The following is a 27,127-nucleotide window of genomic DNA, read 5'->3' on the forward strand; positions in this document are numbered from 1 at the left end:
ACGCGTGTGTGTTTTTCTGATTATCTTTCTCTTTGTGCTCATTCGTTAATCGGCCGCTGATATAAATTCAAGTATAATTTTTATGCGGAAAACTTTTGCGTCGAATCGGACCATTTCTAAATTTAATATCTTATGTTAGTAAATTAAATATAACAGTGTGCGCGGTAGATACAAATATCAAAATACAAAATTAGTGAGTTTTATTTACAAAAATTTAGATGTGTAGTGTTAAGAAAATACAAATTTAGCTATGTGTTGTGTTGAATCTCTGCCAGTGCTAAACGTAACGGCGCAGTGGCAGAATTCTTTAAGTATGCAAGCGTTATAATAAGACATAAAAGAGGCAAAAAAGTTGGCATAAATGTTGCCTTTGTAAAGGAAAATCAATTGCAAAGTTGTGAAAAAGTGATTTTATTCAATATTCAATTAAATTGTTTACCTCCAATCGTAATTGTAAAAGAGGATTTCAATTACGTGATAAGTTTCCAATCGGACATACATTTATACAACTTGTACAGTGTTAATATAAATATTATACATTAATTTCGAGGAAGGTAAATTTGGAATATATCTGTACACTAGGAACTATTTCAAATAATAAAATTTTGAAAAAAATGCAAAGCTATATGTAGAATGAAGCCTTGAGGGTTTTTACCGCGCGGGGTTTTAGGTATATTGATTCTGATTGTCACTTGCATCTTTTACTTTAAAAACACAAATACAAAATATATATGTACATAATATATTTCCACTTTTTTTTTATTTAATGCTTTATTATTTTTCATATGGCTATACATATATAGTATGTTAATTGATATGGCTAATGTTACCAATGTTATATCAGTATTTGTCCAAAATAAATATTACGCACGTATGAACACAATAAAAAAAATATATATTTATACATTTATAATTACAACAATTATGTATTTTTTATATAATTAATTTATAACTGTATAATAACAAAAGCATTCCGTTTGCTTTCTATACTGTTATTAATAATAGTAATGATCTTCAAACAAGATAACTGTGATTAAGAGAAAATGTAAACTTCGTGTATAATTCTTGTATAAAGACTGTTTAATTCAATAATTATATGAAAGCATACGTATGCACTTGTGCAACAGCTCTACACACATATGTTTTTCACAATTTTACTCATATTTTCCCGGGCCACATTACAGTTGTCGCTATTTTCATCAAAAGCAAATCGGCTATTGCCCTCATTTTCTAATTACGCATTTTCGCCTTGCAATCTTTTGCAAATTATTTTTAGTAAAATGCAGCGATAGTTCTAAAAAACTTGGCACCTTGCGTTTGCAAACAGAAAGAATTAAACAAAATAAAGATGAAAACAAAATCGGTTGATACGGTGTATTAAATGTTCATTTGTGCTAATAAAATTAAAACAACAAAAAAAAAAAAACGTTAACTTCTTCTACAGCGAAGCTAATATACCCTGTGTTCAGTTTATATCGAAGCTATATGCTATAGTAATCCGATCCGAACAATTTTTTTGGAAATTATATTATTACCTTCCATATATTCTATAGTAAGAATAAGAACTCTTTTCCGATCGTTCAGTTTGTATGCAGCTATTTTATAGTAAAACGATCTGAAAAATTTCTTCGGAGATTACATTGCTGCCCTAGAAAATAACCTGTGCCAACTTCTGTGAAGATACATTGTGAAATGTGAATGCTTTCCATACAAGAACTTGATTCCGATCGTTTAGTTTGTATGGCAGCTATATGTTATTGTGGTCCGATATCGGCATTTCCGAAATGTTATCAGATACTAAATATTATATACATACTTACGAAACGTTCATTTATTTATCTGAATCCACAATACTGATCACATACTTAGCATTTTTAACGCTAGACTTTCGAGGATTCTGATTTGCTACATATCATAGTGTTATCGTCACTTAAATCTTATCGAAACAATTTTAGATTTTTTTTTTAAGGATTACTGTTCACTACATCACAGACAAAACTTTAAGTCTAAAGTATTAGATATAAGAAATAATAACTAAAAAAATTTCTTATCAATATGAGTAGTTTCTATTTTGAAACTTTTTCTTCTCTTGTAATTTTATAAAAAGTGATGTTGCATTATTTCGTATTTTATATGACAATATGTAATCGTGAGGCTAGTAATCTCAAGAATCTTCTGATTAAGAATATTCCCTTGGAAGTGATATTTTCATCATAAATGTTCAAGTAATTTTCTGTTATTGAATTATATCCTTATATTTTAAATTTTGTATTTGTTTATCTGCGCCTTAAATTTTGAAACATTAGTTATAAGGTAGGTATTCGCTATATTTAAAACAAGAAAGAAAAACATATTTGAGTATTTTGAAAAACACCCTTTTTGTTTTTTAATAAAGCAATTGTTAAAGAAAACTTCAATATTTTTTTTTAAGAAAAACTAATTTTTATAAATATCCTGTGATCCTTGCTAATCCTTGCTAACTTCTTTTATGTCCTTTTGTATAATTTATCGAAAAGCTTTACTTTGTAAGACCTTACATGATTGACAAAAGTTTCTTTCTATGGTTTACCATCAAAATATTTACCACCAAATTGTCATGAAACTTAGTGCGTCGATCTTTGTTTTTCGGAAATTTATTTAACGGACATGTGTCCATTAGCAATGTAGAGCATGACATTGTTTATAATTGATGGTAACTTAAATTATTCCATTTTTCCATTTTGAGCATAGGTCCTACGCTACTCCATGCTTCAGTATTGGTAGTAATAAGTTGACTCCTTAATTCTCGAACAATCAGTTTGATTTCTCATGCTCTCGATTTACGCGTTATTCTTCCGTTTGTGATAAAATATAAGAAAATCTTTACATAAAATATCTTAAATTGAAAAATATACCCGTGTTGCTAATTTGGTGCACGACCGCTTTTATTACATTAAAAAAAAAATTCTTTGGTGTCTCCACAGTCATACTTTTTGTAAGAATACAGAAAAAAAATCTTAGATATTTGCATGATTCATTTGGGTCTTACAGAAATAACTTGTTCAGTACAGTGCACTTCGGTTGTTTCCATCGTTTTGCCGGTTGCCTTATCGTATGGTTTATACCGGCTTATTATGCCACATGTATGCACAATTTTTCTTTTTTTATTGCATATTTGTACACTCCTTTGTCAATTTGCAATTACTCAATACGTTATTTATTTCATTCTTTATTCTCTGTGCACTTCGTAGCCGTTAGCAGTTCTTATACCACACACGCCGAGGAAACTAAATAAAAACGTAACGGAAGTTGTGTTAAAAAGAATTAATTGTGGTGTTGAAACTGTTAAAATGCATGCAAAGCTTAAAGAAAAACAATATATATACATACAAACTAAAGAAATTATTGTGCATAAAAATAGTTCATTTATGCCCTTAGTATTAGTATATGTATATACATAAGTCTTAAATAATTTGTTGAAGGCGTTAAGAAAATATTTTTTTTACAATATAATATATATAACATTATTAGGTTTTTGTAGGCTTCCACACGTACCATATATACAACTTTGTTCACTTGACCGTAAATCCTCGAATATAATAGGTTGTCAAAAAAGTCTTGCGGTATTTTTTAATTTTTTTTTTTTTGATTTTATAACGGTTTGATGACTCATGCCCAGCTCTTGACCGATGCTACGGCTGCTACTATGCCGGTCTATTTCTACCAATTCAGCGATTTTATCGCAATTTTCGACGACAGGCCTTCCGGAGCGTGGCGCATCTTGGACCACCTCTACACCAGAACGAAAACGTTGAAACCATCGTTGTGCGGTGGAAATGTATACTGTATCGGGTTCATAAACTGCACAAATTTTATTGGTGGCTTGAGATGCATTTTTGCCTTTATCGTAGTAGCACTGTAAAATATGCCATATTTTTTCTATATTTTGCTCCATGTTGCGACGCTATAGCACACGAACGACCTAAAAGAAACGACAATCAATCAAACATTAGTGCGTGAAATGAGCTTTCCAAAAAGGTATAGCATGACCCGACGCGACGAATAAAACTAGAACTACGCGCTCTCAGCGCCAACTAGCGAAAATACCGCAAGACTTTTTTGACAACCTAATATTACGGTTGGATTATTTATTTAACGTATTAATGCGTTTGCGCACGGAGAACTTCTTGATACCACAATCAAGTGCACAGTTGTAGGCATTCACTTTCGTTCATCACTGGCATGTGGTCAGGAATTATATACATATGTATGTACATTGAAGTTTATACATATATGCACATATTTATATACAATTATATATTCGTGCCCTATAGCTTCTAAGTACATAATTACATTCATTCATTTAAATTCTTACATGCTCGTACATACATAGGTATGTATGTATATATGCGTTGAATCATTTAAATACACATTTGCATTTACTATCATCGCTGACTCAATTGTAAACAACGCACTCCCTTCGAAAGCAGTTCGAAAAATATACATTTGTACATTCTGTTGCTAGCTTTCGCATATAGAAAATGAAATCCTTGGACTCATTAAAAAGTCTATGCTGTATAAATTATAGCTCTGGCTTCCAGTTCTTAGTTACTACTCTGAACTAACAGGGATCTCCAAAAAATGTTATTTATGTGTGTAAACACGTTTCTCAATAAGCTGGTTGAAATACATCGATATGTTTGTGTACATAAGTATTTGTATGTATGTATGTATGCATATTTAAAAATGTGCATACATATATACTATGCATATAGATATATTATATAGTATATACATATGTATTTAGTACCTGTTTTATTTGACATTCAACAAAACTTTCACTTATTTACCACCTCTTACTAATATTGTGCACAAACGCGTAATTTTGCAGTTATCACAGTTGGTGACCTTTCTTCAAAGTGAACACGTTGCCAATACAATGGATGATTATCAAATAGAAACGCGTCGACGTTCGCGTTCAAAAACTCCCTTCCTACGTTCCAGCTGCGACCACGAAAACTGCGAACATGCTGGCGAGGAGGGCCATACACATCATCACCAACAGAAAAAGAAGGTGCCAAATGTACAGTAAGTACTTTGATAAAATTGAATATTATTCGAACAAAAAACTAATCAATAAGTGTATTTCCAAGTGGCTGAGCACATGTGCGGCATTCGAACTTAAATTCGATTTAATTATGTGTATTTTTTTTGTGCAACCAAACATTGAACGAGCCAAACAACAAGTTACCAACGACAAGATAATGAACCTTAAAAAAAAACACTAAAAATAAATAAAAACACAACATAGAAACAGAAAGCGACAAAGCAAAACAAAAACCAAAACCGACGTTGTGGTGTCACAGATGATGTAGTTGTGTGCATGTCGTCATCGCGTAGCTATTCAGTCAACTAGTCAACTCAAATGGGCGGGAGATGGAGCAGGCAGGCGTGTGTGGCGTCAATGTGAGCGCGATCGTCCGCATTCGCGCAATAGTTCTAGTTGAGGCGGCGAGTTGCTCTCATTTATGTAAGTCAAAGCTAGCAGCGGCAACAGGCAGCGCTTATTTTTTTGTAACGTTCGCCAAATTGGAGATTCAAATGACTCGAATTGCGGCGTTCAGATTGTGCCCGGGTGTTGTGCTGACTGAACGTGTGCGTTCTTCACTCGCTGTTCGTTATTTTTTTGTCAGTTTATTGTTCATTGCACGCAGCGTGCGCTGTTTGAAGACGATACACTCGCGTATTGGCGCGCTTTTTAACCCACTTTAGTGATTTCCAAATACAGTAACAAAACAATTGAAACTAAGTGAGAAAGTAAATAAATATAAACACGCGATTTATTACCAGTTTGCCGTTGAATTCAAACCGAACTCGTCATCGTTACCCTGGCTAACTGGGCAAATCGGCAGGGTGAGAAGTATGTATTCATATATACATATTTCTATATCCATGGATATATTTATATATATATGTTATATATATTATTATACATATATATATATATACATGCCAGAACCTCGCTGGCCATCAGTGTTATTGTGTTCTCGCGTTTGTTTTTTTTTTAGTATTTTTGAAACGATTATGTGCTTATTCTGGTTTTTATTTTGAACGATGACGACACACCGCGTTGTTTTGCTTTTGTACTTCGCTTTTGACGTTATTATTTGTTTGGCTATAAATTTTTAGCTTCAATGGCTACGCACAACAACAACTCCATTTTTTATTTATTTCGCTATTAAGCTTTTTGAAGGTTAAACCGCAATATACGAGTAATAGCAAATATTATTATTTACATGCCACAGTGTGAAGTTGCTTGGAAACATTTTTAGTATGCGCATAACAATTAAATAGAACTTGTGCGTAGCGCATAAATTATGCTACACTCGCTCTAATTTGGCTTTTGTAAGATTAAAGATCTTGATAAGCGAGGAGTTTTAATAATTAAGGTGTATACCCTTCGTTATAATTGAATAGTGTGTTCAGTTTCTGGTGTCAAATAGACCAACTGGCTTGTTTTTTTTTGACCTAATTCAATGTAGCTTTAGATATACATATATGTAACTCTTTAACTGTAACTATAGTACTAAAGTGATCATTTCCCTTAAATTAAGTTCGAAACTCGTCTTAAGATTATTTAGATATACATATGTAAGAAATAGTTTGTGTAACTGACGAATATTTATACCACTTAATGATTTTGAAACTCGATAGCGACAAAATTCACAATACGAAGCAAAATTATTATATTTTTATTAATATTAAAAGTAAATAATCTCAAGCACCATTTTTTTTTTTTTTTTGTATCGTTAGAGGTATAAAACTTATTAGAAGAAATTTTGAGAGTATTGTGAAATGTTACCGTATCGCAAGTTGTAATTAAAAACAAGAAAAAAACGTTAACTTAGGCTGTACGAAAGCTTCGATGCCCTTTACAAATACAAAAGATTCTATACAAAATTTTGATTGCTCAGCTTTAATGTTAGCTATGTATATGCTATAGTTCGTCCGGCCTAAACAATTTGTTCGCAAATTGTATTGCTTTAATTTTGCTATAAAAAATATTTATGGCGTTTATCTTAAAAATACTTTTTAAATATTTTAATCCGCTTTGTTTACCAATGCTATCGTCAGTACACAAATTCCTCTTTTTTCTAAGATATACATACATACATACATACATACATACATATGTATATTATATTATATTTTTGTTTTTTTTTTTATAATAAGGAAATCATAAATTCTGCTGTTTTGATAAACATTGCTTATATTCATTTTCCGATCAGAACTATTGTGGAGGAAACCGTTGATGTGGCATCTTCTATCTTACCAGCAAAACAAACACAAAAATCAAAAACATCAGATTACTCCAGCGAAGACACCAGCCCGGAGAGTAAATCAAAGAAGACCTCAATAAGTATCAACGAAGAGTCTTCACAGAAGTCCAAACAAATGTCGTCGTCGTCAACGAATAGGACCTCCACCACCACAACCAGTACCACGGTGGTTACAAAACGCAAACGTGTTGCCGCCTCCACACCAAAGGCCATAGATAACTATTTACAAGAGAGTTTTGCCTCACAGTTCACCGGCGGCACTGGTGTCGAGGCTGCACGGCAAAGTTATAATGAAATTACCCAAAATGCGCTCAATACAGAATTTGAACGATCCCTGCGCAGGGCGGAAGCCGCCGGGAGCAATAATAGCAGCATTAATAAATCGTATAGTAATATTTTGAGCAGTTCAAATGGCGATCTTAGCGATCACATTGCATACCTGGAATACAAACGTGCCGGCGAGTACTGGAAGTGAGTGTAATTCATGTGCATTCATAATTTACAATTCAAATGTGTCTCGAGATTTGTTCATAAAATGAAAATAATATACACTCATCAATATTTATTGCAGCACCACACCGAAAACGGATTATACCTATTCGAAGCATTCGTCGTTTCGACGTGAATTGGCACCCGGCATTGTTGCCATGCCGAATATGTCGCGTCTTGGCCTGAGAACTCACAATGAACGTATCAACCATATGACCAAGAAACTCACCTATGATTCGGGTGATGAAATCGATTACCAAATTGATGGCTACCGCAAACGTCAGTACAATCGCTATATGCAAGAACAGAAGCAATCATGGTATACACGCATCATTACAACGATTATGACGACAATTACCAGCGCATGGTCAGCGGTGACTGGTGGCGGAGATGGTGTTGGTGCAGCTGCTGGTTATGACAGTTCATTCTACACAACAAAATACGGACAGGAGGAACGAGGTGAGCGCACCATTTTATATATACATGTATATACATATATGTATATGTAGTTATATACACTTCTATATAAATGTACTCAAATATGTATTCACTATTTTGCTTCCTTGTAGGTTTCTTCGGCTCCATTGCCCACGGCATATCATCGTCCATATCACAACTCTTTCGTTATGTTTACATATTGATTTCATCTCTACTTTGTTTGGATACTTGGCTCTTGCAATCGTCTAATGCCGACTCCAAAGGCAGAAAACGCTTTCTGCTGCTTCTGTTGATCTTATTGCCATTATTATTGTTGGGCGGTGAGTATTATTGTGAACACTTACACGGAGCTTTGTCACTATGTCAATGGACTCTGCGGGAAAATAATAGAACATAGTAATAGGTGTGTGGGTTGCGATAGACAACAACAATTGTCATTGTTAAAGCGCTACACGCGTAGTAATAGCCCCTGACATTGAATATATTTCGATTTTGTAATAAATTTTCAGACGTGTTGACCTTGTAGCGATGTGAGCGTTGTCATTAACCGCTAGTGGCAGTGAATTTGAAAACTGTTATTGAACTGTTGAAGCTGTTCGGCTAAGTGCTTAATATCATTTTGCTATTTTTAGCCAATACATGCATAGTTATATGATTTCAGTCATACCTATATTATATATGTATATGCACACATGTATGTACATGTAGCTGTTTGTTGTTCGCCATGACGCTACGTGCTGACTGTTGTTGCGCGCGTCACGTGTGGAAAATTCTTAATTTCTGAAAATGAAAATATTGCACAGGTAATAAAGGAGATTTAATATAAAATTTCGCAATATAATTTTCTATAATTATAAAATTGTTTATTTTTCGAGAATCAAAATTTGGGATTAAAAAATATATTTTTCCATTTTACATCCGAAAATATGCAGATTTAATATTGAATTTTTTTTTTAAATTTAGAATTGAGCAATTTTTTTGTTAACAAAATAGTAAAAATTGAAAATTTTAATTTTAATCTCAAATGAAAAATTGATTAAATATAAACCAATTGAATTTGTAAATTTGCTGACAAGTGCTCTAAAGCTCGAGTTCAAAAGTTTGTGCTCTGGTATGCAAGCGCGATAAATGTTAATTCTAAAACAATTATTTTTTAAATTTATAATTTTATGCTTTGTGAATTAAGGTTTTTTGCAATCGAGCATTTTGAATTAAAAATAAAAATATTTATTTTTTCAATCTGGCATTTGGTATTAAAAATTATTTTTAATTAATATTTTCATGTTTCCAAATACAAAAAAAATTTAATTTAACTATTTATTTATGCATTATTTGCAATCCTGATGATTTGAACCATTTATTCGAAAACTTAATGCAATCCGAATTATATTTGATATTTAAACAACTGCGCAATAAAAAGTTTTGCTGCAATCAAATATCGATGAAATGTTTTTTTTGTTAACAAAATTTTAATTATAGTTTTTTAATTAAAAAATATGCAGTTAGATTTCGAAAATAGGTTTTTTGAATTTTAGAATTCGCGGTTTTATTTCAAAATTTGGTTTTTAGAATTAGCAGTTAGGTTTAGAAAATAGGGTTTGTAAATTTTAAAATTCACTGTTAGCTTTCGAAAAAGTTCGTGCAATTGTCATTAAAATTATAAATGCTATGAAGATATACTTAAGTACAAATGGTCCATTGACATACTACTTGCTTGCTTTTAAACTTTATACTAATATTCTTCTTCATTTCTTTTGCAATTTTTCCCCCATGATATAAAATCGAAAACCAACTGTTGTGAAAAACTACGCTTTTGCAACGCAGGCCTTTACCATTACCTAGATCACCCAACGATACCCCAATTTTCCGAAATGTCCTTCACTTTACCCCCACTTCCGGATTTCTCCAAACTCGATATGTCCGAATATTTCAAAGAGGATAAACTCGCTGCACTTAAAGAACAAACTTATAATCGCCTAGCAGATTTTCGCGATTGGACCGATGATTATGTTATGTATTTGCGCACGGTTTCCAGTAATATCTACGATGAGGGTCGTAAATTTTTTCAACGCGAAGAACATTTTGAACGCGTTTAGAATTGATTTGGTTAAAATTTTCGGTCAATTTATCTTTGAACTGTTGCAACAATTAGCAATCTGAACAAATTAGAAAGAAATTTCTATAACACAAAAAAACCCAACAACAGTTAAAATACGAAAATCGTAATCATAATATTTTTTTACTATGCGCCATTATTTTTCATTGTATTTTTTATTGTATTGTTGTCGTTTACAATTTATATTATTTATTTATTTATTTTTTTTGTTTACGTTTTAGTTGCTCTTTTCGTTTCTTTATCGTATCTCTCAAGGTCTTAAGTTCAATTTTCCTACTTCAGAACAAATGTACAAAATATCTAAGTTTTGCATTACAGAACTTCTTAGATTTCGTTCGTAAAATAGTAAACTAGTTAACTATAAAAAAGTCATTACGTACAAAAATCGTTGCATTTCGGATATTATCGTTTATCCTATCCTAACGGTGACTCCCTAAAATACTAAAATACCTTAACCAATCCTTTAATCCCTACCTCGCCCTTTGCACTAAGCTGCATATGTCGTGTGCGTAGTGCTTGGGGACAAATTCACCACACAAATGCATTTGCGTTAGAAAGGCATATGCTTCCTGCGGAAGCTGTTTGACACCAATCGGAGAAGGATAGAGAATGCTGCAATTAATTAAATATCAACATCAACCTACCCACATCTACACACACATACACATATCTAAAGTAGAAACCAAAACAAACAAAGAAACACGCCACAGAATGCTCTATTACATACTTACAAACTATAATCCGTTCAATACTTAAGTGAAAGATTCTGTGTTGTCTAACAACGTAAAGTTTTCAAATCTTTAATTGCTTTAAACATAATTAAGTTTAATAAAAATAATAACTGTTTTGATATGTTAAATAATTGTATTGTGCAAAATTTTTTTTCAAAATTTTTCCCAAAGTCCGTGGTATTCGCGTTTATTTCGATGTATTTCATATTTTAATCACATTTGGTTTGTTAAAAATAGTATAATACAAAAATAAAAAAATTAATCCAGAAAAACCAAATCGAGAAACGCTTTTTATTTTATGTTCTGTTCTGAGCGTTAGCCAGCGTTAGCCTTAGCTTAGCTGCATGCATTTATCCCATTTAGGTGAGTATTCCAACTCCTTTTTACTCTTCTTTGGGTATGAAATGTGAAAATTGATAATTGTACTACTCTATCCTTCTTCATTTGGATCAAATTCAGTAAGTTTTTCTCATTTTTATAATTTTTTTTCTTCTACAAAGTGGCGTGTGCCGAAAATAAATTAAAATCCTTCCTGCTTAATAATGCATTTGGCAAATTCTAAATCCTTTACTGTTATATTTCCAACGATTAATCAGCATTTCAAGCAGTTTACTTTATGATCCTTTAATGAAGAAGGATGTGAGTGTTTTATAATTCATATACTTTTATACATAAGATATATTAATGTATGTATATATAATTTTGTATTAAGTTTTCCACGAAGTTAGTAACACCCCGAAGGAAACGTCGAGGACGCTATAAAATATATATCTATAGAAATGAAGAGCATGATGAGCTGAGTCGATTTAGCAAAGTCCGTCAATCTGTTCGTCTGCCCGTCCTTTTCTCTGAAAGAAGCTGCTTATTTATCGAAATTGCCGATATCGGACCACTAAAAGAATATAATATTCATTGCGAACTGTGACCGATTGTGTTTTCCCCTCTTCATAGTGTCCCATCAATACCCAGCACTCTAATTAAGTCAAGGAGAGAGGAAAATTGTGTGGTTTCGAATATTTTTCTCTCTCCAGTGAGTGCTACGTCACCAGTGCTCTATGCCTAAGAGGCTACCAAGCCATTTAGTGGCCTGTATATATTGCCACCAGATTATTGTCTCAAACAAGGTTAAAAACTCGTTTGAACATGTCATACCCTGTCAAAAAAGACTTCAGCTCCGACTATAGGTCTGAAATATATATCTGCGTTCGCGCTACGTAATAATTATGTTACAGTAGACCGTGGTGCTGTTGCAAGTGTTGCCAGATCGTGATTTGCTATGTCTAACGCACCCATGCTCGAAAATCTTCCCATCGCTGAGACTTGAGTGTGTATCCACTACACTCGCGACAAGCCTTCTTTAGCTTCCAAACTATCTGTGTACCGCAGTAGGTCCTTTGACCAGCAAGTCTTCTTCAGAGTAGCTTTTCAGATTTGCTTCCTAGGTTATCGTCATATTTTCATTGCTTCAAGTAATGGGCGGCCGTTTGCTGATACCAAGCAAATACTGTCTTTGACAAGTAATTTTCGGTAAAGACAAATCAAGAGGTCTTCCAACATTCCAAGGTCCGATGTAACTATTACTTGGGTATATTATAAATAGTTAGGGAGACTCATAACTGCCATCCATTGTTTACTGATACTTTTTGCATATGAGAAGTAAGAATAGTTTTTACCGTATAGAGGCCAAGGAAATCCCGTCAGTGGATTTGGAAGTTCTGGCCTTTCTTTCCGTAACCGATTTAATTCGCTCTTGCGCAAAGTCTCTCTGATCGGCGGTTAATTCCATCCTTAAACCGGGTACCTCTTTCCGAAGAGTTCCAAGGGTTTACCACTTTTTTGTCATGCCTGAACCAAACGTGATCTTCATTAATCTCGACTAGTTTGGGTTAAAATAATGAAGCATTTCATTCTTTAACTCTGCGAAGAATATTTCATGTATTGAATATGCATACATTTTCGGCAGTTCCTTCAATTTATTATTATTATATTTAGACGTGATAACTTTTCCCATGGAACGCCCCGAACACATGGATCCCTTTTAACCTCTCTTAATAATACATTTTGTAGTAATAACTTGGAGTCTTTTTAAGTAAATATAACCTCAATTACAGCATGGTGGTTACAAGATGAGGAAGATCGCGCCTATTACCTACAACGCACACAAGCTCTTCTGCCTGTTTCGCTGCTTGCTAGTTGGCAGAGTGCTCTCTACAACGGTGGCAACTCTTTCAAAGGCTATATCCAACAACTGCCGGACAATGTAAAGAGCTCATTCAGCCATTACTATGCCAGTTATGTGGGTGGTGGTGCAGCAGGCAGTGGTGATTCCGAAGCGAGCTTGCATATACACAACATCGAGCAGCGACTTCAAAAAGCGCTCAGCGCCGAGGAATATGAAAACATACTGAATCATGTGAACAGTTATGTGCAGGAATTGATTGACCTGAAGTTGGCGAAACAACAGCGTGAGCAAGCAGTGCGCGCTGAACAATTGAGTCCTGCGCAGATGCAAATGATTGCAAAGTTGGTGCTCGAGACTGTGGCGCAAGAAAAACTAAAGTGGGGAAATGCCGAAGCAAAGTTGGCTGAGCTGAGTGAAGCCGAGGTACTTCGACTGGCCGAGTTGGTGCGAGTACAGTTAGAASCCGGTGGTTGGGCGGACCGACCGGTGCCGCTGTCAGGTGAAAATCTGTTAGAAATAAAACGCCTGATAACCGAACACATGGAATTGCATGAACACAAACATTATACGTTGCTGTTGGAGCGCATTGATTTGGACTCGTTGTTGCTGCGTATTTTAAGTGCACCACAATTGGCCAAGTTTGTGGATGCGCGCATCGCTTTGGCGCTAGAGAGCAAACATTTGAATACAGAAAAGTTGCATGAGGGCTCTGGTCACAGTTCTGCTTACAGCGAGCAACAACGACTTATCAATGAGCTGAACAACGAGATAGCCTTTATCAAGCTTGCACTCTCCGACAAGTTAACCGAAAATGAAGGACTTCATCAATCAATATCTAAGTTGAAGATGACGCAGGATGATTTACTCAAGCGCATGCAGGAGCATGAGTTGGCCACAGATAAACGCTTCAGTGGGTTGTTGTTGGAAATAGAAAACAAGCTGGCCACACTCAAAGATGAGCCATTCAAGTTGCTCAACCAACAAATCAAGCTGTCGCTAGTAGAAATACTAGGTTTCAAGGCAACCAAGCCTGACGGTGCGCCTCTGGAGGATATCGATTTGCAGAACTGGGTGCGCAGTATGTTTGTGGCGAAGGACTACCTCGAAGAGCGTTTGTTGGCGCTCAACAAAGGCACCGACAATAAGATACGTGAGGAGATCGATCGGTCCGGCATGTTGTTGATGCGTGATATTAACGAGCGTCTGAAGAGCGTGTCAGCGTTAAAGGAACATATCAATACGGCATTGTCTGAGGAGGAGGTGCATAAGATAGTTAAATCGGTGTTGAACGTTTATGATGCCGACAAAACAGGTTTGGTGGACTTTGCGTTGGAGTCTGCTGGCGGACAGATACTTTCTACGCGTTGTACTGAGAACTACCAGACCAAATCGGCACAGATATCCATATTTGGCATACCTTTGTGGTATCCCACAAATACACCGCGCATAGCTATTTCTCCGCAGGTACAGCCTGGTGAATGCTGGGCATTCCAAGGATTTCCGGGCTTTTTGGGTAATTCGGAAGTCTATTAAGTGTTCGTTTTATTTTACTTAATATTATTTTTCATTTTTGCAGTTTTAAAACTAAATTCAATGGTATATGTAACGGGTTTCACGTTGGAGCATATACCGCGTTCACTTTCACCAAACGGACGCATTGATTCAGCGCCAAGAAATTTCACAGTTTGGGTAAGCTAACGGTATACAGTGCTATTCGGTTTTTCTAGAATATTGCCTTAAGAGCTATGGCTACATAGAGGATGTGTAGCTTAGGTGCCCTTGAGCAGGTTGAAAGTTTAGAGTTATTTGTATGCATGTTTTTACGATCCAAGCGATTAAAAAAATATTTCTTGTGAAAAGTCAGATCTGGACAATTGGGATATTGTACATTGTTCGCATATCGCAAGATCAATCCTGAGTGCCGGATTAGAACTGCGTAGTTCGATACCGCTCAGCCCGTTCCAACGACTGTTGGGTCTAAGTAACTGGAACGGACCCGGATTTTTGTCCGGTCGAGGACTGTCATCACGGCACCATTCTTCGAAATTACTGAAGGAGTGTTGGAGTGTTCTTTGCCGCTACAACAATAACAGACCGGCCGACCGATAACCTACTATTTAGCCAATAACATTTCTTTGTCTTTTCCCCAAGAATCGCTGGACGACTGAATGTTGGATTTTTTTTGCGTTTCGTTATGTCTAAAATTAAATATTTAGTGGTAATGAGAGCAGAAGCGGGAAAGGTCGGTTAGATGTTAACCTTGCTTATATATCCTCCTTTAAGCTGAATGGTGCCTTTGGTTTACGGCTATTTCAAATATTAGCTTAATACCTTATTGGTTGCATAATAAATCTAAACAATCGGGTATATATATTTGGATCAATATATTTTAAATCAATATAAACCGAAACAAATATTCACAAAAGGCGGAAATAGTTAATAAAATATAAATTAAATTTTTGTCTCATTTCCCAAGGGTCTCGAACACGAGAAAGACTTCGAGCCAGTGCTTTTCGGTGAGTATGAGTTTGTGGATAACAATGCCTCCTTGCAATACTTCCCCATAAAGAACAAGGACATCAAGCGGCCATATGAAATTGTGGAGCTGCGCATTGAATCGAATCACGGCCATGCGCAGTACACGTGTCTATACCGCTTCCGCGTGCACGGTAAACCGCCAGCAGCGTAAATCGCAGGACATAGAATAAGACAAAGTCTTTAGTTTATAGTTGTATACTTATTTATTAATATAGTTTATTGTAGAAAGTTTAATTTTTAAATAATAATTAATGTTAATTTAGAATAGCGGTACTTACAATTGCAAACTAATGAATGTAAACTTTGTGCCTTAAAGAATTCAAAACAGTAAAGGAAGAGAGCAAACACTATTGAGAGCACACAGTTGCACAGTTTGGAATTGCAGGCCTTAGATAACCTCAAAAACCGACTAACCTAAACCTAATGTTACTAACAGTTAATACATTACTTAAAAATGAATACCTACACAATTTTGTAAATACATAAGAACTAATAAATGCTGCCACAGTGAAGAATATACATACATATATAAATATTTTTAAAGAAGTAGGGAGGGGCTAAGCGTGCATCAATATCATATATGTATGTTAGTATGTAATATGTAATAGTTCATAAGCATAAGTGAAATGGTTTCCTATGTTACTTTCTAATTTGAAGTGCTTTCACAAATACACATAAGAGGCAAACTAGCTTAAGCTATGCTAACAGTTTAATTTTAAAATTTTTCTTAACTTTAATTTAGTTTTAATTTATTATACTACTTTATATATAATAACAACATACTAGTGCTAGCTCTAAGTTAAGTTAAGTTATATTATGTGTTTGTATTTATTTATTTATTTGAAGAGCTTTAGTTTAAGCTAAGTTAGTCTTACGAAGTACACACAGTCTCAAGCCAAACTAACACATCGAAGAGTAATAAATAATCTTGCGTTAACTACTTTAATTAACAAATGCTTGCCAATGATTATTGTTTATACTTTACTTAAATTACAATTAGTACTTATGTGCTAATTAGTTGAGCGCCGCCCAGTTAATTCACGGACATTTTAAAATAATTATTCTTTATGCGCTCTCTTTGACCGGGCATATTGTAACGCGCTTACAATTTACATGACACTTAGGAGTTAGCTAAGCAGATATTCATTAGTTTACGCCAGCTGAGCATCTGACTAAAGCCATTGCTTAATGCTAAGTGTTGTCACACAAATTTGCGTCCCAAATCCAATTAATACTAAAATCGCGTTTGAATTGAACGGGAGTTACTACAACAAACTAACTGCTAACTCATTTACAAAATATTTATATGCAGATCTAATATAAATAGGTAATTTCGTATTTTTATACTAGATAATATTAACAGCTCTCATATATGTATGTTTGTTTGTTTCTTAGTATTTAATCTAGAGTTAAGTTTTTGGTCTCTAAAATAAATTTAACGGTTTCACCTACCAGGTACTACCACTAATTTTCCTTAACATTTATATACACGAGTGATCTAACAGCTTCTTTGAAAACAAATATCAACGCAGTGAGTCCAAATGTTCAGTTTTTAAATAAACTCCCAACGGTTTTACGGTACAATACAGCAAATTTTTGCAATTTCTAAGAAAATATCACTAGATAAGGTTTAACTTAATTTATGTGTATGCTAATGTATGTATAGTTTTGTAATTGTAGATGTTTGTAGAATTTATGTTATTTAAAATTTGTTCAAAATAAAATAAATATCAAAATGAAAGTCTGGTATTTTTTTCATTATGTTATTTTATATCTGAAGACAATGTTATTGTTGTTTTTGTAACAATGAGAGGGAAGTTAGATGTGAGGGTTTGCTGGGCATGCAAAGAGGTGGTTAAAGTCATGCGGAAACTTGCTGAATTCTGAACATATATACAGTAATAATGTCGGGGTCGACTCTGGAGAGGTAGGTGTTTAACCTACTACAGTATCCAGAATGAGCTGCGCAAGATCTAATTCCCTCGATAGCCGGTTCTATGTCACCGGAATTTATGCGGATTTTATTCGACCAAGAGCTGTTTATTCAGAGATCTAATTCCGTTTGGATCGGTGATTTTTTAGAATAAGCTTTTAGATCTAAAGAAAACCGAATATAATGGTTTTTGAATACAACACCAATAATTTTTCTTACTTTAAGGCTTGTTATTGATTTAGAGAATTTATCGTTAAAAATAGGTAAAATCTGTTATCGATATCCTCCCATAGGAAACGAATTTACTCTACATGGTCGGACAATAATTTAAGATCTGTTGGAAAAGTACCATTTAACCCTCTACCGCATGGCCATCTTCTATATGAAAAAAAAAAAAAAAATAAAACTCCACTTTGTAGAAAAAAATATTTTCCAATGCATATTTTACCAGAAAATAAAAGCCGCCATATATGGCTCTCTATGCATACAAAGTTGCTTGGAGTGATTACTTTTACTCAATGTGGAAGCGTGTGAAACAGTTTCGTTTGTCATTGTAGCACAAGAATACATTACATTTCTCACAAAAAGTATACGAACGGAATGAGCAGTCATCTTGACAAAGTTGTCTATTTTTCATCCATTTCGGAAAGTGTCCAATACAGTCGGTAGATATAGAATTCAATGGAAGTCTTACTCTTTTTATTGCCTTCTCTGCTTGTTGTCGGAGATGAAGAGTTTGATATCCATGCAATTGGACGCCCTCGTTTTGCAAGTTTGAAATTAAATAACGGCATAAATTCCCCTGACTTACGGCGCCACAAGATCCAAGAATTTACAAGGCACATATCAATCATGTGGAAAAAAATCTTTTTGTACCAAACCTTAGTGTGTAGCTGAATTCTATAAAGACCAAGTAGTGAATCAAGCAAGTCTACGCCGCCCATACAATTATTGTACACGTCGACAGACTGTGGTGAATGAATTTCAATATACTTTTTCTCTTTTTTACTAAAACGTGTCTTTGTGGATATAGGTTGGCTTCCAACGAAAGTTGAAAGAATATTTACTACCTTATTGGCAAACCAAGAAACGATTCCAATTTTACCCCGTCGATTTTAGTTTCCTTCTCCACCATGCTGCCATTCCCCAACTTTTTCAATTCCTTTTCCGTCGGCATCTTACAGTTAGGGACTCGATTAAGTCTTACCGTACCCAAAGACAATAAACCACTTTTCATGAGATGCACTTGGAGGCCGGGGCTGGTTAAACAGTTGTCAAAAAAAATTTTGTAATTTTGATATCTCAGTACAGTGACTGCTAGCCTTGTAACAACATTTCCGCTGATTTCCAGATTCGTTGATCCCTCTGGATGTTTATCACTTTGTGCTCCAGCAAATATTTCAAAATCGTAGCTAAACCCTGAAACTCCACTTAAAACAAAATTCTTGAAATTCTTGTTTTAGATGATGTCGGCACTTTGTTGGAATTATTTGCTCATCCACAACCAGTTGCTCCTCTTTTGGTATGAGCAGTACATTTTCACGGATTTTATTTAGAAATGGTCGAACTTTGAACAGCTTGTCAAATCCATCCTCACCTGGCGATTTCATATCCTGATTGTTGTTGAAATGCAAAAAGCGTTTAATGTTTTCCCATCTATTGCAAGTCATGATGGTGCGTACAAATTCTTGGCCTACTGTAGTATCCCAATAATGCCTCGACGATGGTAATTTCATCAAAGACATGTGCACATAAGACTATGCCTGAAAACAAATTTTCACTAAGTTTCTAAACAGTATTTACGCTGAACTCGCCTATAAATTGCTATATTTCGCTCTTAGTAATATTTTCCGGCTTATTTATGTCTTTTTGCAGCGCAAGTATGTTCGATTGTTCAACTATAAAGTTTATCAAATCTTCGGCAAAGAAAAATTGAAAGAGCTCCGCTGGCGTCTCTAAATCATCGATAAAACTTGGAAGCTCCATGTCTCCTTGAAATGGAAAGTTTTCACTTAAATACGGGGGCAAGTTATTTTCTTTCCAGTTTTGTGGTTTCGATTTTTTTAGCGCGTTTTGCGTTTGAGTTACTAGGCTCGTCATATACGTCTTCGGAACTGCTTTCATCTGTCTCCGATATATGTATATACATCTTCCTGGCCAGAAAGTTGTGCTCCAACAACTTCTTCATCTGATTCGGATATATAATCATCGTCGCTTTGAAGCCCATTATCGACTACATATCTTGAATTTCCATAAAAAAATCTTGCATCCATTTCTGAAAATTTTTTATTAAAATGCATGAAAGGCAAAATAGTATGTACTGCATGAAAGGCCACACATGGCTTTGTCCGATTTTGCACAAAAGCGTGCCTATAGTACTTACCTTCCAATCGGTTTGTATTTTTATTGTGTGAACACTATGCTTTTCCTTCGAATAATAATTTTTACTCCAAGAAAAGTCCTAATTTTTATGATAAAAATTTTGTCCAAAACACCGCGAAATACACCTAGCGTTACTCATAGGAGCCACCTTCACAAAATAAAGGAAAATAACAAGCAAAACCTATCAAAACCAAACAGTATCTGAAATATCAACAAAGAATTGTCCAAAGAAAACTACCGTTACAAATTTGTTCCGCAACATCACTTTGTTAGTGCAAAGCCAAATGCAGCAAATCCCAAAACCGTATAGGGCGTTGTTTGCGGTAGAGGGTTAAGGACTAATAGCATAAGCCGTAATTTAATTTGTCAATATGTTTATTTATTTATTTATAAATGTGAAAAAAATAATACAATTATTTTATTTACACGAAAAAAAGGAGCACTGGCTGCCAGGACCTTCGGCTCGCTGGTGAATCTAAGGCTAGGTGACTAAAATTAAGTTCTATTGTCCACGCTTTATATATTTAAAATCTTCATAAAATCTATATACATGCTTAAGTAAAACAAAAACAAAGTTCTTATCTAAGCTAGGTAGGATGTCATATTAAATGTTTTAGACCGCATTTATCCAGATATTTTGATATTTTTGTAGCGTTCTCGAGAGACGTAGTTTTCAAAAGTGGTTATCGAAGATAGTCCTCCTGATTCCTGTGAAATGGTGGCATTCGTCGAGCAGGTGATGTACTGTTAGTGAAGCCCCCGGGCAATGTTGGCAGTAAGGCGGACTGGACCGATTGAAGAAGTACGAATGTGTGGCTATTGTGTGCCCTAAACGTAGGCGGACAAATGATTTAACATCGTTACATCGACAGTTTGGTGGATAGGTTGGTTTGCTCCTATCTGTGTTATTTAAAGTGTATTGGTGCTGGATGTGTCTCCAACTCTCCATTAGCGATTTAAGTTGGTGTTGGTGTGCTATCTTATATAAGTCTTTATTCTCAAGAAAGTCAAACGTAACGAGCGGTTCACTAGCCGCTAGTTTAGCGCGTTTATCTGCCAGTTCATGCCCGCGTATGCCGGCGTGGCCTGGAATCCACATTAGTTTTATGTTGGCGCTGTTTTCAGCTAATTTGCTCCGGATGTAAGAAATGATGTTAGATTTATTCATAACATTTAAGACCGCTGATATAGTTGATTTGCTATCTGTACAAATAATTGCTTTCAATTTGGAATTTGAAGTGAAAATGATAGCGTTGAGGATCGCTGCGGCTTCTGCTGTGTAAACGGAGGCGTAGCTTGGCAGGATTCCAACTTTAATTGTTGCTCCTTTGTCGTCGATAACTGCGAATGATGTACTTGTCTCGGTTTTGGATCCGTCCGTGAAGATTAGAGTCCATTCAGGGAGAAGAGAAGTTGTAGACTCAGCAAAGAATTGTTGATATATATATAATATATATTTAATATTGGCAAAAATTCTCTGCTCAATTCGGGCACTTAATGATTAATGATGCACCAACAATTTCGGGAGGAATCAAATTTAAAGATCTTGATTAGCTGGTTGAGAGCCAGACCGCAGTCGGCTGCACTCAGATTATTATTAGGCCCATTATGCCCACGAGTGGTACCCAAAGTAAGTTGTCTAGCAACTCAGTTGATTTGGTGAAAACCCAGTTTTTCCCCACCCTTTTGCCGAAAGTATCTTAAATTGGCGCATTAGTAGTCGTGGAATATATCTTATCTCATCCGGCTCAAGGCTGTGCATTCGCATAAACACCGATCCGAGCGCGAGCTTGAAAAGCACATCCTTTGCAGTTAGCTTTCCTATACCCAAATATTAATGAATGATATGTCCATCACATACCTTTAGTGTGTCAAGTATCAAGATCAACTTGTAATAAAATCGTTTTTTGGTATAAGTAAATCGAAAAACATTGTTTTATAACCTCCACATTCTATGTTATGCATTTTTTTTTAATAAAATACCTATCGAACCATTTGTTCAAGAGGACGACGTGTTTTTTGAAAGTTCATTCTAATTACTAAACAGTTCATTTTTAAGGACCCAATCACCCATTAAAGAGATAAGAACTCTTCAGCGTTAAATCAGTTCCTATAAAGTTAAGGTATAGTACTAAAGCGTGTATGGTATGATTTCAGTACGTAAGCTTTGAAGAACGAAATCTTTCACAGTCTGATCCGTATTTCTGAAACATGTTTTTTTTTTAAATCTAACTTTAACTTCTTACAAATTTTATCAATAAAGTTTATGGACCAATGTAATACACCTTGAAAATAATGGAAAACCGCTGATAATGGTCATATTTTCCCTTTTTAGTATGTCACATATAGGCTGGAGTGGATATGTAAAAAACGCCCCATTGAAAAATTTCCAAAAGCCTCGGAATACGACGGCATTAACATAATTCAGCGAATTAAAAGACAGCGGCTACGCTACCTTGGTCACGTCGTCCGAATGGACGAAAACACTCCAGCCCCGAAAGTATTCGACGCTGTACCCGCCGGTTAACCAGAGGAAGAAGAAGACCTCCACTCCGTTGGAGGAACCTGGTGGAGAAGGAGCTGGCTTCGCTTGTAATCTCTAATTGGTGCCACCTTTCGAAAAGTAAGGTAAACCGAAACGACTGGCGGGCTTTTGTTAACTCGGCTATAACCGAGTAATATAATATTTCAAATTTGAAATCTAACTTCGAAAAACGGAGAAATTACTTTTTTCTTTGACCGAATACACATAAGAAAGTCAAGTTTTGCCATGCAGTGCTAGTTATCTTTTCTATTGCTTGTGAACATTTACTACTCTCAATATGATCCTTCAAGGTTAGTGTTCATCTATTCTGACTTGGTCTTCTAAACAGAAACTTAAAATACGTGAAATCGTTGGAATTTCGAGTTGTTAAAGACATGTTACATATCTTTCTTACATTAGAAATACTGAAAGCTTCAAGCATTGTGTTTAAGGCAAATATTATCTGTCACTGTACTGAATCAAATTGTTGTTAGGTTTTTCGAAAATGCCATACTTTCAACTTAACTCCAATATTCGATGTTGTCGTATAGTCAATATAAAAGCATGATTTAATACATCTTATTGAAATATGGCATGGGCTTTGGTAAGTCGTCCAAAATCTGAGTGTCTTCACAAGCTTCCCACTTTTATAATTAGTTTTAATCTTTTGTTTAAAAGAGCGCATTAATCATCATAAATATAGCGTCTAAATTTGTCGGTGTTGTAAAAACTTCTTAGCAGATAATTTATATTGCGTAATTGTATAGACTTGGCCACAAAACAGTTAATAAAGACTCCGTATGGTGAACCGAATCTGACGCGTCGTTTGGCATCAGACTGAATTAAACGGCGATGCCAAGAATGAAAACACTTTCGACAAATGTCACGTTAACCCTTTACGTAAACACTTGTTGAGACATTGACTTCAATAATATAATAATAATATAATTTGCCGTTAAAATATCACACGCTAACTAAAATTGTGGAATTATAGACTTATATATACACCATATGTAGATATGTAAAAGGGTTTTCACTAGTATACTTACGAGGTTTGTGCCATAATGGCGACTGAGTTTTAAGAAGGCCAAAGACAAGTTTCTTCTCTCTTAAGCAAATTTGACATTTGGTTCGAGAGACATTGTACTTTGAGCGACGTAAGTTTTTTTATTTGAAAAAATTGCTAAAAGGTGTTTTGGTTGTTACTGCAAGACTATTTATGATGGAAAATAAAAAGCTTTCGCGCAAGTTGAAACATACCTAAGCGTTTTGCAAAGATCTGTAGATGAAAAACTTACAAATTTGCCTAAAGTAGACTGACGTCGTCCATGGTTCGAAGTATTTTCTGGATGAAAAGTTGCGGTAAAATAAAAATGTTCACCTTCAAACAAGCCTCGTACGCTTGAATATAAATACTTTTGTACGTGTACCTACGAGTACTACACACGCGATGTTTTAACTCTTGAAACTCATTTCATCTGTCTACCCGCCTGTCTGTCTGTTTGTTCACCCTGTTGTAGGCGTTGTGCATACGGTTAACTGACTTTTCTCGGTTATGTAAAACGCGTGGAATTACAAATTTCATCTGCAGATTAACATGATGAACAGATGAGCAGATGTGCATATCCCCAACGAAGCGCAAACGCAGACGAAAAGTGTATGTTACGCTGGCTGCTCGCGATTAAATCTCCAGCAGCAAAATTATATTGCTCCTAAATCAAGTGTCTGTCGTTGTATTTAAGTTATCCTTAACGGAACTCAGATGGTAGTAAGAAGTCATTTATAACCGAGTAGTTCTTTTAGGATGAGTTCCACATTCTCGTTTGACTTAATTTAATTGTTGGCGTTAATGAGATTTGTGAGCATTTATTTCTCTGGAAGAGTTTGCACAATTGAAATCAAGTCTAAAGAAAACAGGTTTAGCATTTTAATAGATAATATAATATGAGGATATGGAACTAAGGTTCCGCATTTTCATTGACTCTGCCTGACTTTAAGTATATTGAGGCAATGAGTCTTTATGAAGCTCCGCGCAAAATTGTGTCTTTGTATAAAATGCATATCAATCCTACAAAAAAAGGCAAGATGTCCAATCGATCCCGCATAATGCACACAGGTTCATCACGAACCGGATTAAGGCTGAATATTACTAGCGTAGCTTAATTCAACCAATTGGCGATGGTGTAAGTAGGTGTGTTGTCATGGAGGGAAATGACAAGACTTTTAGTTTTGATCAATATAATTCGAACTCGGCTCTGTTCTCCAGGCAATCAATGTAGACTCCCAGAAATCAGTGGTTATCATTTTTCCCCATTTTTCCGCCAAACGAGTTTTCGCCTTCATCGGAGTAGGTTTGACGGGTGAAGATCACTATTTATATTGTTCTTTGGTCTCTGTTGTTTACCAGCGGATAGATAATACGTCATATTGAGAAACCTCGGCATTGAACGAGTCAACCGCTTTCTCATTCTCAATATTTCATACAGGATATGAATTACGTGATCTTTTGAGATGCCAAATGTCTGAATGTCAATACAAGATCGTGAACTTTTGTTATGTTATACAACGTAATACCGGTTTCGGGACACTCGAGCTCATTAAATACCAATGGTAGACCAAGTTAACACTTCAAACAAATTTTTGACAGTCGCCCTTGAACAAGAAGACCGTTTCGATTGAAGCTTTGATAGTTACAAGAATATATTTCAAAATAGTCAATTCATGTTGAGACTTGTGCCGCTTATAAATATACCTCGTACCTAAGAGCTGCAASGAGGCTTTAGTGCAACTAGTCCATAGCTACTTTGGAAGTATTGCATTTTGAAAATCTGTAGCGACTGCACCATTTGCCTGACGGCATTCTTTCACGTCCTGTCCGCTGCAAATGGCTATCGCTCAAGCACGTTCGTTATGTCCTGCCACGTATATAACACTTACGCAGACATATGGAGGCACGTCTGCAGTTGTTGTGAATGTGAAGCGCGGCCGCCACTCAGAAAGTAGCTGATGCAGCTGCTGACGCTGGAATTCGTTGGCAACTCTTAAGCCAACAGCATTAAAAAAGCTGAAAATCAGTCAAACTAAATGATTAAAATATGATTTTATAAGTGGATATTTGCTCCCAGCTGCACGTGTGTGTGTTTGTGAAAGTGTGCGCAAATATAAATGCATTGCTTTTTATTCTCTCGCGCTTGGCAGTAAGGAATTAATTAAATTTTCACTTTGTACATACAAATGATAATCTTTAAACGCACTTGCACACGCACGCATCTACATACGTACATCCATTGCATTAAAAATTTATTTATTGTTGCGTAATGAAAGAATGCGGAAATTGTTTGAGAGGGCGAGTAAGAAATAAAGGGTGATCCATTTCGAGATTTCCTACTTTCTTAAAGAAAAAACACAGAAACTTCATATTTGGAGAATATTTATTATCATTCGAAAGAACATTCCTTATCATACATTTTTTGAATATTATCCCTTTGAAATGTTGTTCGCGGCTAAGATGTTTCATCAGTTGAAACCAATTTTCGATGACTAGTTCGAGCTTATCGACTGGTGACGTGATGTTTGCTCCAAGGCTTGAATCGAACTTAGACTTTACATACCCCCACAGCAAAAAGTTTAATGGTGTAATATCACATGATCTTGGTAGCTAATCGAACGACCCAAAACGTGAAATTATTTGCTCACCTGGGTGTTCTTTCAATAAATCCAGTAATTGATACGATGTGTGGGATGTGGCGCCGTACTCTTGAAACCAAATGTCTCTAAGATCACGAGCTTCCATTCCAGGCATCAAATAGTCGGTTACGTTGTCACCGGCATAATTATTGAAGAAATATGGTTCGATGATTCCATCGGCCTAAAAATTACAGCAAACCATTGCTTTTCTCTATATGAGATAGTATCTGTTGAATCTCTTCTGGTGATTATTAAACGATTTGATTATAGGCGTGGCACATATGGCACGTGAGACATATTTTATAAGTACGTACTTACTTTAATTTGGAATTTCTGCAGGAACAGGTCTACTTCCAGACAGCGTTTGCAAATCGAGCAAATTCATTACCCAAATGGTTCGGTTCGAGCAACGCATTGCGCGTCGGTTCCAATATTCAGTGGACATGGTAGATTAATACGCATCCTCAAAGTTGTCATACAGTGGGCACCGAAGACGTTATTTCTTCTATGGAACATATTATCGAAGAAGACCTGTAAGTGTGCTTCCGCCAACGCGCCAAACATTTTATGGAAAATATTTTGGAAGGATTTTGTTTTGCACGCTTGCAAAATTCAACTCGTGCAAGAATTGAAGCCGAAAGATCATCAAGCGGACAAACGATCCCGATTTTTACATCATTGTAATAAAGATTAATTCTCGTCGCTAGTGTATAGCAGGAACAGTGGACAACGCTACTGTCTTCCTTCCTTATCGAGCAAAATGTGTGAACAGTTGAGAACGTGGCAAA

General features: G+C 35.4%; 1 protein-coding gene across 3 annotated transcripts; it reads left to right on the plus strand.

Annotated features, from left to right (window-relative positions):
• Positions 1-60: 60 nt before the first annotated feature.
• LOC108978985 lies at positions 61-16,332 on the plus strand. Of its 3 annotated transcripts, none has more exons than XM_018949521.1 (8): positions 61-193; positions 4,871-5,067; positions 7,269-7,790; positions 7,891-8,267; positions 8,378-8,566; positions 13,205-14,788; positions 14,852-14,964; positions 15,752-16,332. In XM_018949521.1, the coding sequence occupies exons 2-8, from the start codon at positions 4,919-4,921 to the stop codon at positions 15,962-15,964; spliced, it is 3,147 nt and encodes a 1,048-aa protein (XP_018805066.1). In that variant the 5' UTR covers positions 61-193; positions 4,871-4,918; the 3' UTR covers positions 15,965-16,332. The 3 variants fall into 3 exon arrangements, with proteins under 3 accessions (XP_018805066.1, XP_018805069.1, XP_018805068.1); XM_018949524.1 differs by lacking the exon at positions 61-193 and adding an exon at positions 536-554; XM_018949523.1 differs by lacking the exon at positions 61-193 and adding an exon at positions 609-670.
• The last annotated feature ends 10,795 nt before the right edge of the window (positions 16,333-27,127 follow it).

The sequence above is a fragment of the Bactrocera latifrons genome, unplaced genomic scaffold (assembly GCF_001853355.1).
Source record: "Bactrocera latifrons isolate USDA-ARS-PBARC rearing strain unplaced genomic scaffold, ASM185335v1 scaffold_13, whole genome shotgun sequence".
Taxonomy (NCBI): Eukaryota; Metazoa; Arthropoda; class Insecta; order Diptera; family Tephritidae; genus Bactrocera; species Bactrocera latifrons.